The 16,484-nt window shown below is 36.2% G+C and overlaps 1 protein-coding gene across 7 annotated transcripts in view; it reads left to right on the plus strand.

Annotated features, from left to right (window-relative positions):
* LOC135223653 (thiamine transporter 2-like) overlaps positions 1-16,484 on the plus strand; it is a 60,486-nt gene that overhangs the window by 31,982 nt on the left and 12,020 nt on the right. For 3 of the 7 annotated variants that reach the window (XM_064262309.1, XM_064262332.1, XM_064262350.1), the window contains one exon: positions 4,683-4,801. The exons of 2 other annotated variants lie outside the window; for them this stretch is intronic. In XM_064262309.1, coding sequence (XP_064118379.1) covers positions 4,683-4,800 — 118 coding nt within the window. In that variant the 3' untranslated portion in view covers position 4,801. Of the gene's footprint in view, positions 1-4,682; positions 4,810-16,484 lie in introns of all 7 variants that reach the window. 2 more of the 7 variants (XM_064262317.1, XM_064262359.1) reach the window with 1 other exon arrangement.

Consider the following 16,484-nt stretch of genomic DNA (forward strand, 5'->3'; position numbering starts at 1 on the left):
TCGCCAAAAAAATTCCCACAAATTTTCCTGCATTGGTTTTACGAAACATTATAGACCCAAAGGAAACGTTTTTTGAGTAATTCTTGTCAGTTGGCTTTTGAATGCGATTATATGTTGTTTTCATCTTAAATATACAACTGCTGACTCATATCTTTCTGAATTCAGCTTATAAAGTAAGTAATTTCGTGAGATATTCAAGTCAAGCTGAAATCCGTCTTCTTCCCCCTCCCTCCCTAGTCACGATCTAGGAATATACCTAGACCGTGCCCATAGTGTAGTTCATGAGTAAGTCAGTTGTGTATCACTCGTGAAAACTCCGTTAATGTTCGACAACACAACGGATGAGAATATCACTTGACATTTCGAAGAACATTACGGCTAGTAATAAATAGCAACCACTTTATGAATCATACATACATACATACATATATGTATGTGTATGTAATTGTGCATGCGCGTTTGTGCAATCATAAGTGGTATTCCTGTGTTGTAAATAAACAGAGAGAAAGTGTATAAGATGATGACATTAAATCACTGCCAAGAATAGTAAGTTTTCTTAATAGAGCTAACCGGACCTTCTATGATAAACAGTCAAGAAATCCCTCGGCAAACAGAGCAGCGTTTGTGTTGTCTGGCCACTTGTGATGATAGTCTCGGAACGCCTCTCCATATGTGGCCGTACTTTTTCCATCATGGTATCGTGGTCGGACTATATTTAATGTGCTGTTTGTCTTTACATACGCATAATATAATATATATATATATATATATATATATATATATATATATATATATGTATGTATGTATATGTGTGTGTGTGCCCTAGTTTTGGAATGGTGTTTATGAAAGCTCTCTAATTAGTTGATTATCGGATTTTCTGGTGTTCAATAGTAGTAACCAGTGGTGTAGCTGGCATTCCATCAGTGGCGGGAGCCTAGGTGGGGCCAAGATATTTTTTGGGGGGTCCAAAGAAATTATACAAAACTAATGTACCAATCCTGTTAGTAGAATATACTCACTCGAATGTAATATCCATGTGAATGAAGGAAAATTATGTTAATTAGTAAATCTGTATTTGAAGTTATAGAGCTCAATTTTCAATTAATTTTCAACTCTTACTATATGCAAATGTATCAAGTACTTTAATGTCAATTTCCTCACAACCTTATATTCAACACTAGCATAATTTCTATTATCAAGTGTAATGTTCAACTTTAGTGTAATATCCCTGTCATGTAAATATATCGAAATAGGGCATCATCAATAACACAAAAGACTTATGACCCTCCCAAATCGCTTCAAAATTTAAAACAGTCCCATTCACTCTTCTTCATCTCCTCTCCCTGGAAATGAACTCTTAGCAGCAGAAGCAAATTGCATTCCACTTATTCAAAACTGTAGCTATAGTTTCAATCACTTCATCATAAGTTGATAACATTAGGCTAAGTTGCATCAAAATATCACGAACAAACATATCATTTGTGTTAAAAGCCTATAGCTATATCCATTCATTTTTCAGCGAATTTCAACTGGGGGTGGGGCGGGGGCGGCCTGTGCGGGGTTGCCAACCATCTGACTGGGGGTGGCGGCCCCCCCTAGGGACGCCACTGATAGTAGCGGAGATACCTTTGTGCCCCAGGTGTTTTATGTCTTTATATCTTATGGTCTATCCAATTTTGCTTTACATTTAAAAAGCCTTTTTCAAAAATTAGGACTCCTTTTGTGCCCCGTCATCTGTATAGTTTTGTAGTGATTAATGCCTTGTCTATTTACTTTTGGCCTCCCAACGGTCAGGTAAGAAGGCCAACATTTCATAATCTTTATCAGCATCCTTTATATGGGGAAACGACTTGTGAAGACCTGTCCAGTTTCGTAGCTCCGACCCAGCATCCGACCTAACCTTCCCGAACTCTTTGCGTCACACTGGTGTATAAACATACCAGCCAAAAGCTGGGGTAGTTTAAGACAACGTGCATCACACGGACTTTTAAATTGTGTAGGGTAACTCCATTCTTCTGTAGTAAATCCCATTTACATCCCATGCAACGGTGGCCTACCTCCAGATACTTTCTCCCGCTCGTGAGCGTCGCTGTCTCGTCCAACCCCACCAAGCATCTCAGGAAATTGTGGTCGCGTTAGATCATATTCATTTCATTTCTCTCGTATATTTTTGGGGGGTCTTAATTGAAAAGCAAATGCAGCCTTCGAAAGTGAGAGGAGTGCATTCTCCGCTCGTATTACTATCACCAAGTTGAATGATCTCCCGTAGGGGGTGTTAGCGCCGTCAGTGCACCTCAAGCGGTGCGATGCACGTAGGCATTACTTGAGGTTCTTTGCAGAGTCCCTGCGACTGCTTTAATTGCTTTTACTGTACCTCCATTCATATTCGCTTTCTTCCATCTGGTTGTCCACCATCTCCCAACAATTGATTCCTAGTTCAACGAGGAGGTTTTAGTCATGTTACCTCTCCGAACCTTTTTCACTGTCAATTTCCGTTTCAGCGCCGAATGACCTTAGTTGCCGCAGTGCCTGGCATGCGTGCATAAAATCTGTAAATCAATCAATCCAGTTGAAGGATCAGAAAATTTCATGATGTAAAGTAGTTCATTCGGTGAGATAGACTATAGTGTGCTTTCAGCTAAAAGGGAACTCATTAAGTTGGGTAAATTGATGGTTTTCGTGGTTTCTGGGAAGATTATCGTATGAAAGAATGCAATGGTATATTTGTTATGACTATTCACTACGACTAGTTTAGAAGGATCCTCTCCCTTGTATTTTTTAGATTGGTTTTTTCTTATCGTCCAAACGAAGCACAAATACTAAGAAGAACTAGGACTTTCACATTTTATTAACTCCATTGCATGTTCGTAACATGGTAAGAATTTGAAGTCTCTCGTCACCAGTCACTGGAATTTTCACAACGTACAACGATCGAGCTTTTTGAGGTTCTTGAGTACGGCATCGGTAACCGTGACAGTTGTTACTAAGATAACGTAAAACCAGTCAGTCTTGCTGTGTACATCGAAGGATTGATAGAGGCTTGCCTTTGGTTTTTGTATAGAAAACAATGACGGTAGGTTTGGAACTTGATTACAGCAGCTGACCGGTTGCTGTGGCCACTGTTGTTGTTTTGAGCATTTTGTTGCGGCTACTCCGCTTCCTCTCCCTCAGTTGAGGCTTCTTCATTGGCTGAGGTGTCTGTGCTTCTTGCAGCTGGGCCATCTAAAGTCTGTTTACTCTTTTAAGATTTAATATATTCGTCCATCCATTCATTCTAGCACCTAGTCCATGGTCTTTTTTGCCTTTTCTTGAAGAATGTTGGTCTTTTGATAATAATAGTAATAATGATAATCATGTACGACGTATGGTTGAACCAACAAAGGTCTTTTAAGTCAGATTCATCCCTCTAAATTGGTCTCAGGGGATTATGTATTCTTTCTTTTTGCTTTGTTCTCAAGACCATCTCCCGATACATCGGAAGTTACCAGTCCTGCTCTTGCTGTTTTCTGTTCTTTTAGTCATCAACGGTTACACTGATATCAGAAAGCTATCTTCTTTTCTAGAGGGGCGTTATTTTTGGATAGTTGACGAATACACAACCAGTTAGATTAGGTCAGTCTTATTCCAGCGCAGGCCCTTGCCGAAAGCAGCGCTCAAGTTTGATAAGGTGTTCAAGAGAATAAGTGGCATGTTTGGAATTGTGGTTCGACCCCTGCAAGGAAGACCACGTGTCCCACAGATACTACTCATTCAGTACTGTAATTTGTATGATTGCCATATCTAAATTATGTCCTTCTTACGTCCACTAGTAGAACTTAGCCAGCCTTCCATACTGGTGTTGGGTAGTATAGTCTGACTATCCACAACTGTGTGTGATAATCTGGGCACTTCCATGTAGGGTCCATAACATGATGAAGTGCTGGCATAGGGCCAGGGTAATCTGATAGCGGCAACATTGATGTTAACGTTCACGAGAAAGAATTATTTATAAGGCCTGTTTGGTAAACATATTAATGAAAATTGCGCACACGGCACAATAAAGTAACTAAGAGTCTGCCCTTCTGATCGATTCATGATTCCTCTGTAAAGTGACTTAAGATTAGCTCACGTCTTTCTCTACTACCAGAGTCCTGTTTTATGATGTTCTTTTAGCCAAAAGATGGGATTATCATCTCTGAAAGTAAAGTTGCCTTTTGTTTTTCCACCCAGACACCAGTGATAACATTGGACGGTCGTTAGCCCCCGTATATTCACTCCATGAATATGAGTCCACATTATATGTGTAAAGAAAAGGGAGCGTACATACATATACGCTGTTACTTATTTGTATGTATGGATTTATACGTAGATATACGTATCCACACGCATACATACTCCAGTATGCATATGTACTTATTTGGATTTACGTGTTTGAGTACAATAGTACTACGGATTGACATCAAAATTATTGTGCCCTAAGGATTTTCTTAAAATACTACTATTAAGTCTGTTCGTATTTATTATTTATTGTTTCATTGGATTAAAGAAAGATCAATGGTCATTGAAGTACCATAAGTGATTATAAACTGATTATAAAGATAATCAGTTAAAACTCATTGAAATCTGCTTTAAAGAAAAGCAGACGTCTTAGCAATATAATTTACAGAAATTGTCGAAGATTCACTTTGTTGCCCCATTCGCAGGAACCAGAGGCGTTGGTATTGGGGTATCCCGAGTAATGGCAGAAGCAAAATTCCCCAAGAGGTAATGGTGTCTACTGTAAAGGATAACACATCGTTGACTTCTGAGGCCGTAGAATGACGTAAGAGGGTAAATCTAAACCGGTATCCCTTGCATGGTGCCACAGGAATGGAAAAATACATGTAACTGTCCTTGTTTGCACTAATCGTCCATGTATATATATATATATATATATATATATATATATATAGATAAATGCCACGAAGGAAAAATAAACGAAGGAGTCTGCGAGATCTTTCGACTTAAAAACCCTTTACTGAAGCATCGAAAGATCTCGCAGACTCCTTCGTTTATTTTTCCTTCGTGGCATTTATCTTTATTTATGGATTTATCACGTTCCTAACTTTCGTGATTCTGTTATACATATATATATTATATATATATATATATGATATATATATATGTAGATAGTATGTATGTATATATAAATAATATATATTATATATTGTCTGTATGTAGTATATATATATTATATATATATCATATATATATATATGATGTATGTATATATATATATATATATATATATATATATATGATGTATGTATGTATGTATGTATGGATCTGTATGTATGGTAATGTATGTATGTATATATATTATATATATAATATATATATATATCAATATAATATATATTTATTGTATGTATGTATGTATGTATGTAATGTATGAAACTGTATGTAATGTATGTATATTATAATATAATATATATAGATATATATATAATATATATACACCACACATGTATATATATAATATATAATATTATATATTATATATCACTACACACACACACACATATATAAATATATATATATATATATATATATTATATATATATATATATATATATATATATATATATATATATATATGCGCGTTTTGTGAGTGACTAATTTTATGTACTGAGTGTGTGTGACGTTGCACTAAATGATGTGGCTCCTATTTCATTTTGTAGTTGGATAATAATAATAATAATAATAATAATAATAATAATAATAATAATAATAATAATAATAATAATAATAGCGGCATTAACGGTATATTTATTGTAGAATTAACGTAGTTTCTTCAATGTTGTTATGAACCATTGCACTTTTGTATGCATAGCTTCAGATAAGAAACAAAGGATTATGTCTTGGCGTTTTTAGTGCTCGTAGTAGATGTGATGCAAAGGAGAAGAAATGTGTGATAACTGAATCGTTCGCAGAGAAAATGCTGGAGCCTGTGTGATGGAAGATGAGATCACTGGGAAGGCAGTGTTCGAGATTGGAAAAGAAGAACAAAGATTGAGTCTGGGTTGACTTAGGGAACTGGGACAAAATGGAAGCAAAGCTTATTCCATCAGAAAGACTATGGATGGGTACAAGAGTACAAATGTGTCAGTCCGAGGACTGTGTGGGCACAGTTGATTGAGGCAGGAGAAGTTGTGATGGTAGGTGCGTACGGTATAAAAATCCAAAAGGTTAGAGTGAACGGGAAAGTTACCTAGGTGATCCCAAATAGTGTTGGGCTGGCTTTGGAGAGCTGGAAGGTTGGCGGTTCTTAGTGAATTGAATCTAAAGGTAGGGAACAGAAAATGATGGGGAATAGCTGGCAGATTTGGAGTGGTAAACCTGTAGAAAGTGATTGCTTTGGAATCGGCAACTTTTAAACAAAATGTTTGTAAGTGTACTTTAAGTTGACCATAATTGAACCACATATGAGGTAATAGAGGTGGTCGTGTAATGCTGCTAACTCATTGATGTTTTGATAATATACTGAGGATTTTGTGGAGGTGGTGATAACATATTGTGATTTGCTCAATACAGCTGAACGGATGGTTGAAATCTGGTGAACTGAAGTTACTTATTTGCCCATTTTATCATTAACATTAGACAGCGTAGATTGTAAGGACAAAACGTGTTTGATATTTTCAGCGTCGTCAACCAGTGCACTAGACACAATGTAAAGTGAGCATTTTGTTTTATGTTTTTTCTACATACAAATCTTTTCTTTGGGAAGGAGTTTCTGGGAAGGGGTTTCTTGTTGAGCATTTGGTGAATTGAGGATAAAAAAAACTGCAGAATCATCTCCGTAATCGGAGTTAGCAATTTTTTTTCGTGTCGGTCAACGTCTGACTTAGTGATATGTGACGCTTTTTGAGTTTAATGTCTACTAGGTAATTGCATGTTTATGTCTGAAGCCTAGTCCTCTCTCGATCATCGTGTTAAGTCTGTTTGTTTTCATCCAAGAAAACAGACACTTCGTGCAAATAATTATATTTTTATTATAAAATGTTCATTCCATTTAATGTTTGTAGGGTCGAGTTCGTCTATTCCTTGGAAGCATTCAGGGAACACGATGATGCTTGATTGTGCCTCCTCTTGGTTATTCCCAGTCTTTGTAACATGAGTTTATTAAAATGTTTACAGACTCAAATAAAATCAATAAACACAAGTGCTGTGCGTCACAAGCCGCATTTATTAAATTAAAGATAAGGTTCAGGTGCTTGCAAAAAAAAAAAAAATATCAAGGATATAGTGATACACTTCCGCATTGGTGGCAGTTAGTGCCAGATTCTTACTCCCTTAAAAGTGAGATTAATTTTCGTGGTGTTTTTTTATTCTGAACAAAAGGACCGGCACTCTACAAAGCAAAACATAGGTATACTTAATCATAACTTGGGTGTTATTTGAAATTAGTAGGAGAATCTCTCTCTCTCTCTCTCTCTCTCTCTCTCTCTCTCTCTCTCTCTCTCTCTCTCTCTCTCTCTCTCTCTCTCTCTCTCTCTCTCTCTGCTGTTGCCAAAATTCTGGATAAGAGCAGTATTTCATAAGCAAGGAACTGCGTTAGAAAGTACATTGAAACAGAAACATTCTTTGCATTTCATTTTGATGAAATATGTTTTTAGAATTTCAAGGAAGAACCGCCATCCATGTGTAATTAATCGATACATAGTCAAAATCAAGTATATAAGGAAGAATTGGAATGGCCTGATGTGTCATAGTAGAGAGGTCTGTAACAAGAACTATTGTAGAATAGTTTACCCAGAACCACGGTTCCAGTTGCAGTCAAACTCGGGCAGTAATATATCCATGGCTAATGGCCTCAAGAGGAGTGACTGGAGAAATGAGAGGCAATTCGATCGGGAGCTCCACACATATAACAAGGAGGATCCACAGAAAACAATAGATTACTCGAATTTTACGTGAGACTTGGCAGGAAACTTCAGAGGTAAATGACTTGATCTTGTTGAGACATGTCAGAGGCCGGGCTTTCACTTCGTTGAGTTTCCAGAGATGGCTGACCCAAAGCATATTAGGTTTCTTTTATGGCTATAACTCATAATCCAGTAGTTTCATCCGATTCAAGTGCGTATTGCCATGATTAAGGTGCAGTCGGCCTCTTGTCACATACTGAGTTCTGCTCCCAGGTATAAAACAACATATTGCAGCACGAGTGCTTTAATGACCTGGCTTGTCAGTCAGTCAGAAAATGTTTCAAATTAACCACTTTCTTGTCCATGTATTATTATTTATAAATAAAAACTCGAACATTTTTAGTTCTGTAATGAACACCCATTGATAAAGCTGAGATGTACTCAAAATTCTATTATGTTTACTCTTACGCACAGAATAAACTGGTCCTCCACTCTATGAGCAAACTGTAAACAATATGAAAATGCTCGAAAAGGAGCCTTCACTAATGCAGAGCAGTATTTGTGCTTAAGTTGACATATCAAGACTATGTATACTAATAATTCACACTGTAAACATCCAAGAGGGACAGTTAACCCAGCAATAGTTCCTCGGTCTTGCATCCGATGTCAGCAGTAATCGTTCTTTCAGCTGTTAACAATGACAGTGATGTCTGAAACTATAATGAGGGGGAAAATAATAAAATTATTTTATGGTGCCATTTCCAGTTTTCTTCCTCATTATCTTGTTCGTTGTGTGAAATGCTTCTTTTGAACGATGTATGGCTCATACTCTCATCATCCCATAGATGGATTTATAGTCTATAGGGGCGTATTAGATCATTTTGGTCATAGTTATAATGTGTGCGGATCATTGTTCCGGATTTTATTTTTTAACAACTCTTGCGTCATGCACAAAAGTTCCTCCGTTCCTGGACAATTTTAAACTGTCCTGCGTACCTAACGTTTCGGTATTTTACATCCATGTACTAGAGTATTTTGTTTTGCAATTACACACACACACACACACACACACACACACATATATATATATATATATATATATATATATATATATATATATATCATGGAAAGGATTTGATTTTGAAAACCACGTGTTTGTATTTTCATTGTTAGTGGGAAAGACTGTCATTTTGTGCACTTGCACAAAATCAGGAAGTCAAATATGAGTTGTTTTTCAGTAAAGGAAGATGTACAGCTTCCGGTGTTTGATAAATGATATATATAGGTTGTTATTCGTTGGATTTTCCTAGTGGTTGATTAGTAGGCAACATATGTACCAATAACTTTATTATGAGGAAATTTGAAGCAGTATTAGAAAATAAAAGTTTTCGTTTATATTTTCTGTGTTTGCAACATGTCGAAGAGTCAAATATTCTTCTTTGTGGTCAGTTGTCTACTTGTAGTATGAAATACGAAGAGCATCTTATTTTTTATGCATCGATTTGTTTATATATTGGAGAATAAATTGGCAGAAAAGTATTTATTCAAGAGATAAAAACTAAATGTAAATGAATTTGTACCGAGGCTGTAGAAATCAATTATGCGCTTAAAAGGGAAAACCTCTGTCCTACTCAGCACCAGTTTTTAGTTTTCTCCATTTCTACACACAGACCCTCCTTCATTCAGACTTTTTTCATGCCATCTTTCTCTCGGAGTCCCACCCTCAATTCTTCCATTAATCGCGGCATGAAATGGCTTTCCTCGCTGTATCTGCCAATTCACTTTCTTTCCTCTCTCCCATTTGCACGAGCGCTCCTTTCTTCCCTTCTTTTAAGAATATCTCAATTCTAATGTGATCCGTCCACTTCAAGTGCTTCATTCTACTTCAAGATAGTTTGTACCTAATACTTGCAATATAGCACCTCTGCGAATTTAAATCTTCATAGACGGAGAGTCCCTTGCATGTTGTATACTCCGATGAAGACGGTAATATTTCGAATAATAGCTAGCAACTGCCCAATCTTTCGGTCGTTTATTTAAAAAATATATATATATATATATATATATATATATATATATATATATATATATATATATGTATATCTACATAATGTATAATATTTTGTAAAAATAAGACTCAAGGATTGGGCAGTTGCAAGTATTGGAAATATTACCGTCGTTATCGTTAACGGGTATAAAACATTCAAGGAACTGTCCGTCTAGTTTGCTGTTTATGTTTGTTAACGGAAGTTCTAGTGGTACTGAGTTGGAAAATGGTTTTGATAGATATCATTCTGTTATCTTTCCCTTTTGAACACAGAAATGATATCGACAGGTTCCGTAGCTTGTCTATCACTTGTTTTCAATTTTCGTGTCTATTTCTCGGAACTTTGGAAACGAGGCGATTCGTTATTAAAATTTAAGATGCTCTTTATTAACTTGGTTTTTATTTACATATGGTACGTTCTTAAAGCTTACAGATTACGATAGTGACTAGGGTTTTTTTTTTATTTTTACTTTTTCATTACTATTCAATACATTTCAGTTTTCACTCTTGAGAGAGAGAGAGAGAGAGATTGCATATTGTGCTGTTGCAACAGCACCAGTATCAGTAGTTTTAGTCGTAGTAGTAATAGTTGTAGTGGTAGTGGGGATGGTGGTGCTCAAAGAGAAAGATCGTTTCACTAGATCTCTGTTTCTCAGCACTTTTTCTCACAGCCCCATTTCCTGCCTCTCCCCTGCCTCCCCCAGCTCCTGAGCCCCTCTCGAACATTCCCGGTAACCTCCATTACCTCTCCCAGCCTCTCTTGTGTCCCTGGAACTCACCTGCCGTAGCGGGACCACTTCCGCTCAGGAGGAGGAGGAGGAGGAGAAACATCCCGTCGGCGCACCTGTCTACACCCTTCCCTTGTTCCAGTTCCCTTTTTCTTCCCTCAGTGAGTTTGCTCCTATCTTTCTCCTCCGAAGGGAAGTAGCACCTGCGCAGTGTTGCCTCCATAGTCTTCTTACAGGGACGGGGGCCTAGGGCAAAGGATGACTGTTGTCTAATCCAAAGGATGTGGGAAATAGTGTCGAGTAATAAGCACTTTTTGTAGGACAGTTGGTGCGAAGCGATCGCCCTTTATACACGCCTGTTGAACAGAATGGAGTTTTTTCAATAAACATTTTCTGAGTTTGTCCATCTCATGGAACAGAACCTTGTTTCTTTGATATTGTTAAATTGACGGGGATCCGTAGAATCCTGCTATCATTTCCTACCGTGTTGAAGGTCGCACTGGAAAGTTATTAAACGAGAGTTGATTTATAAAATCACACTGGGTATTGCAGACAGCAAATAAAGTCGCCTCTTACGAAGGTTCGCGAAAATAGGTGAAGTGGTACTCTGAAGATATTTTACAAGAGAGGTATTTCAGCCTATCATATTAAATCATCCGATAGATCATTTGTGTATGTGTATAGGTACTTAGGCAATGTTTTTTGTATGATTTCATTACGTGTCTATACCTTTCAGTTAGAAAGAAAAAAGAATGTTAGCCATGTATTTATTTCAGTACTCCAGTAGTATTCTTGTTGTGTGAAATTTCCTGTAACGTACTTTACTGTTGATATTTGATTGAAGATATCAATATTGTCTTTATGAATAACGGTTCTACGTGCAATCATCAATGAAAAGAACATTAAAATTACTAATTTTAAAATCGTCATAGATTTCAGTGAAGTTTTGAGTCGTTTCGGTAACTTTACTGTCGAACTCAATTCCTGGAATAAATGTTGTAAACAAACGAGCTATCGGTCAAATAGAGAGAGAGAGAGAGAGAGAGAGAGAGAGAGAGAGAGAGAGAGAGAGAGAGAGAGAGAGAGAGAGAAATTCTCAAGGTTGAGGCGAAATAGTGTATCATGGAGGCGCCAACAAAGACTTTTATTGACTCCAGTGCTTAAATGTCCGCTACAATTGGTGACGACCTTCAAAGAATGTTATGCTTTTCTTTACGCTTTTCTTTCTTCTTCTGCTCATAATATATAATATCTAGGTTACATCAACCTTTTCTTTGAAAGAGTCCGGTTGTGACGCCGAATCTTAGTTGATGAAGAAGTGGACCGTGTTATCTTTCATATTTAGAAAGAAACAATTATTTTTTCCCTTTTTGCTGTTCTCCGACTTTAAGGGAGGGCAGATTATGGGCTTCATGGACGAGCCCCAAATTCTCTCCGGTACGACACGCCGGGTGGTGAGAGGAGCGGGTGTGTGTGTGTTTTATACGGCGTCGCACTCGTACTAGATTTCAGAAAAAAACTGGCAAGTAAACAGGAATGTTGACAATTTAGCCATTATCCCATTCGCAAGACTTAGGGGGTTCCTTGACAGCGCCCGGTAGCAACAACCACTGAGGGCATTCAATGTGCGTGTGATTCGGTTCAAATAGTGGTTGCGTGTGAAGGAATCATTCCGAGTCATAAATGTACTAGATTTGACACATGAATTTTGCTGTCGGCTTCTGCTAGTGACGATTTAACAGATACTTAGTGTATTCAGCCCAGCAACAAGCTGCCGCCGGGCTGTTCAGCTCATTTTCCATTTTCTTCCATTAGGAAACGGATGCTCATGCATGCGCAAACACATACGCACATACAGTATATCTATTATATATATATATATATATTATATTATATATATATATATATATATATATATATATATATATGTGTGTGTGTGTGTATATATAGAGTATATATAATGGAATATTATTGTAAAGCTACTTTGCTAATTTAAGTGTCTATGTTGCTTGGTTGGTCTAATCCTGGGTACTTTATTATATGTATATGTATATATTTATATCTGTATTATTTATGACATAGGTGCCTGTTTTATCTGTGGAAGCTCATCTTGAATTACATAATAATAATAATCTCTTAATGTTTTAGTAAAGTAAGTTGAATACAAGCTTATTCTAAAGGATGCAAGCAATTTGTGCCTTTACCAGATGTGTGTGTATATATATATATATATATATATATATATATATATATATATATATATATATATACATAAATAGTAAAACTGGAGAGAAACCGGCCATTTATGTGAAATATATTCGGAATAAATTTCTGTCCAGCAACTCTGTATTTTGTTGATACTTAAGTCATTATACTTAATCAGAACTACACGTTATGTTTGTCGCTTATGAAAATGAAATTGGCTTATTATTATGCAAGTGACTACAGCTGTTCAGTGTGCGTGTAAGGTTCCCTCTTATTTTTTTTCTATTTTATTTTATTTTCCGAAATGCCACTGAATATCTTACAGCGTTTCGGAGTTCTAGCATATATACACGCAAGGAATGGAAACCCACAAACATCAGTCCGTCTTTAGACATAAAAATATCCTCATCATCATCTTGGTTTATTTTTGGAGACCCTCTTTGGGTCTATCTGGCGTGCCCCGTTTTATTTTATTTTTTTTTTTTGGGGGGGGGGGCATAAGCATAACTATTGTGAATAGATATATGTGGCATATCGGTGGGCATGTACTCGACGTGTGTCATACTGTTACTCCCTTGTCTATTATAGTCTACTTTTCATTTGGATTAAGAGCAAATAGTCTAGACCTTGGGTCATAGTAGATGACTTAGGAATTCTTCACGTCTTCGTTTTTAGCTTTGGGAGGAAAAGTGAATGCTGGAGAGTTATTACTGAGTATAACCGTCTACAGATACGCTTATGAGATTAATGAGAAACATTCTGTTGACTTTTTATTGGATCCTTTTTAGCTTATCTCAGAACGATATGTTTCTTGAAGCAGTTCCAAGAGAATAAATTTCCTCAAGTTTGACATTATAGGATTGATAGCCCCTCTCCTAAGTTTCATGCCTGGTGAGTAAAAATGGGCTCCATACAGTTTCTTCAGTTTTGTTTATTCTCTTGTACATCTTACTTTTTCCAAAAATTGATAATATCATAAGTTCATATATACCGTTACAGTTAATAGAAAGAAGGAATTACAGATTATTATTTTTTAAAATAGGGTTTGTTTTCTCATTTTATGACATATGGATTTATTAATGGTATTCCACGCTAATGTTGAATTATGAAAGCTAAGTCTGTATGTCTGTTTGATCTTAATTTCTTTGTGGAATGAAAAAATAAATTATTTTTTAATTTATTATGAATTAAAAGGAATTATATTTAGTCTTTGTTCAGACATCAAAATTCTTAAGATTTTTCTTTTCTGGTTTCAGGCACATTGTCTTTGAAAATTAATCTTGATACTGAACATCTTTTATGGATCAGCATAAAAACGGCATAACGTGTCTCTCCAAGGGAACTATTTTTGATCAGAGGGAAATTTTTGCATAAAGTTAAAGTGGAAAAAAGCAAGATAATGGTTATAGACACAATCATACTGAAACTGTTGACTTATGGATGAACCCCTGTTCAGAAAACTTCCACTGCATTAGGCACTTCATACTTACAGAAGGGCTTATCAGCTGCATGTTGGACTCTTACCCTTATTTTGTATGCACTCGTGGATTCTAGACTTCTAAGGCCATCATTTCCTACACCTCCTTCATCCCATGTCTTTAGAACATCCCAGGTCCTCAGCTCCTCCTTCTCCTTAATACTTCGTCTGAATTATATAGTCTTTACACCAACCCATTTTCCTCCATTTTTTTCTCCACGATGAGAGCGATCTCAAAAGACCTATCCATCTTTTCACCTGTACCAGCATTTTTACAATTCCTTCTTAGTATCTTTACATTCCTACCCTTTTTTACTTTTCCTTCATCAACTTTGTCAACAGTGTATCTCAACATCAACTTTCTTTGAATTGTATTTGACATCCACTTTTCCATTGCATAAATAGTGGTGGCCGAACAGTCCTTTCATAAATTCCAACCTTGTCATCCATGGTCAAAAGAATTCTCAGTTATTTACTGCTTTCCTTGCTTCACCTATTCTTTGAATCGCATTTTCTCCCGACCCACCATCATCTATACAAGTCAACTACTTTTGTTTTTCTGCTATTGGAAAAATGGGAGCAGTTGATTTCATTCTGGATTCCATTTACGTACTCTCATAACCTTACTGTTGCTTACATGTGTTGTTGGATTTTTAACTTTTGCAGACACCTTCAAAATCTTGTTAGTTTCTGCAGTATCTTTATTATTCCCCCAATGAGCTATGTAGTACCTGCAAGGTAATCATTTCATGTTCCATTCACAGTTAATTTTCTTATCCCATAACTTTCATCTTAATCACAATTTAATATCCTTTCTCAGCCTTTTGCATAACTCCTTTCATAAATTAACTAACTACTATGGTGACAACACCAAATCTCAGACCCATTTTCATACCACACCAGTCGCCCTCCCATGTGCATACTATTCACATTCTAAAGCATGCTTCACTCACATAGAAACTTTCAGTCGCTTTTACCTCACATCCTCAACACCACCCACATTTCCCCTATATATAAATGATATCAAACTTTTTATAAGCCTATGTATACTAAATGCTTTCAAACTTCTCAAACTGTTTCTTCATGCACACTTTTCTTTGTCTAAATCCACAGTGTTATTGTATTATTTGTTGTGCTATCTTATTCCTCAACCAAAGTCCAACCATACACCTAAATGAAGTTTGGAAATATCCTATTCCTACAATATTTGGGGTTTATTTTGTTATTACCTCTACTTTTATTTTACAAAGCAGCAATTATTCTTGTGCCCATTCCTTTCGAACTTTTCCCTCATCCAAGCACACCTTATTCTCCTTGGTCAGTCTATTAGTCACACTTGATCACTTTGGGGTTATAAGATACTGTGTACAACAACATATTATGTATATAATCCCATCAAGGCACTTCCACAAATATCCTCAAACTTCCACACTTCTGCTTTGCATTCAGTTTTGCCTCTCTCTTTTTTTTTCTTTTTTTTTGCATCCAGTAAATCCTCCATCGATCCAGCGTACATTTACTTCAGGCACCATCTTTCTATTATTATTATTATATGATTTCAATTTGCTCATTAACCTTTCAGCATTTACCTCCATGTAGAGTAACTTATTCTCAGTAATTCATACCACTCACCACTCGCCTTTATTTTTTATTACGTTCATTCTTTTTCCTCTTGAATGCCATGTCCATTTCATGTATACCTGTATACGATCGTAATTTGTCATGCAATTGCACCATGGGTAAATTTCAACTTGACCATTCATTTCTTCATCCTGCCAAGAATGCTACTATGGTGGTAGTAAATAGTGCAAAATGGACAATCTTGTCCCAGGAAAGACAGATGTACTTCAGGAGACCATGTAGTGAAGGGTTGTGGACCCCTTGGTGGAAGGAAATGTTCCCCTATATGGCAGATGATTGTCCTCTCTTGAGCATGGAGAGTTCAGTTTGTTAGGTGTGGCATCATGTCTACCCTAAGAATAGTCGTTTATTTCATAATTTAAGAGACAAAATATATACTATAACAGTTCACTGGATATATATATATATATATATATATATATATATATATATATATATATATATATATATATATATATATATATATATATATATATATACGTATATATATATAGGTGAAGTTT

The sequence above is a fragment of the Macrobrachium nipponense genome, chromosome 20 (assembly GCF_015104395.2).
Source record: "Macrobrachium nipponense isolate FS-2020 chromosome 20, ASM1510439v2, whole genome shotgun sequence".
Taxonomy (NCBI): Eukaryota; Metazoa; Arthropoda; class Malacostraca; order Decapoda; family Palaemonidae; genus Macrobrachium; species Macrobrachium nipponense.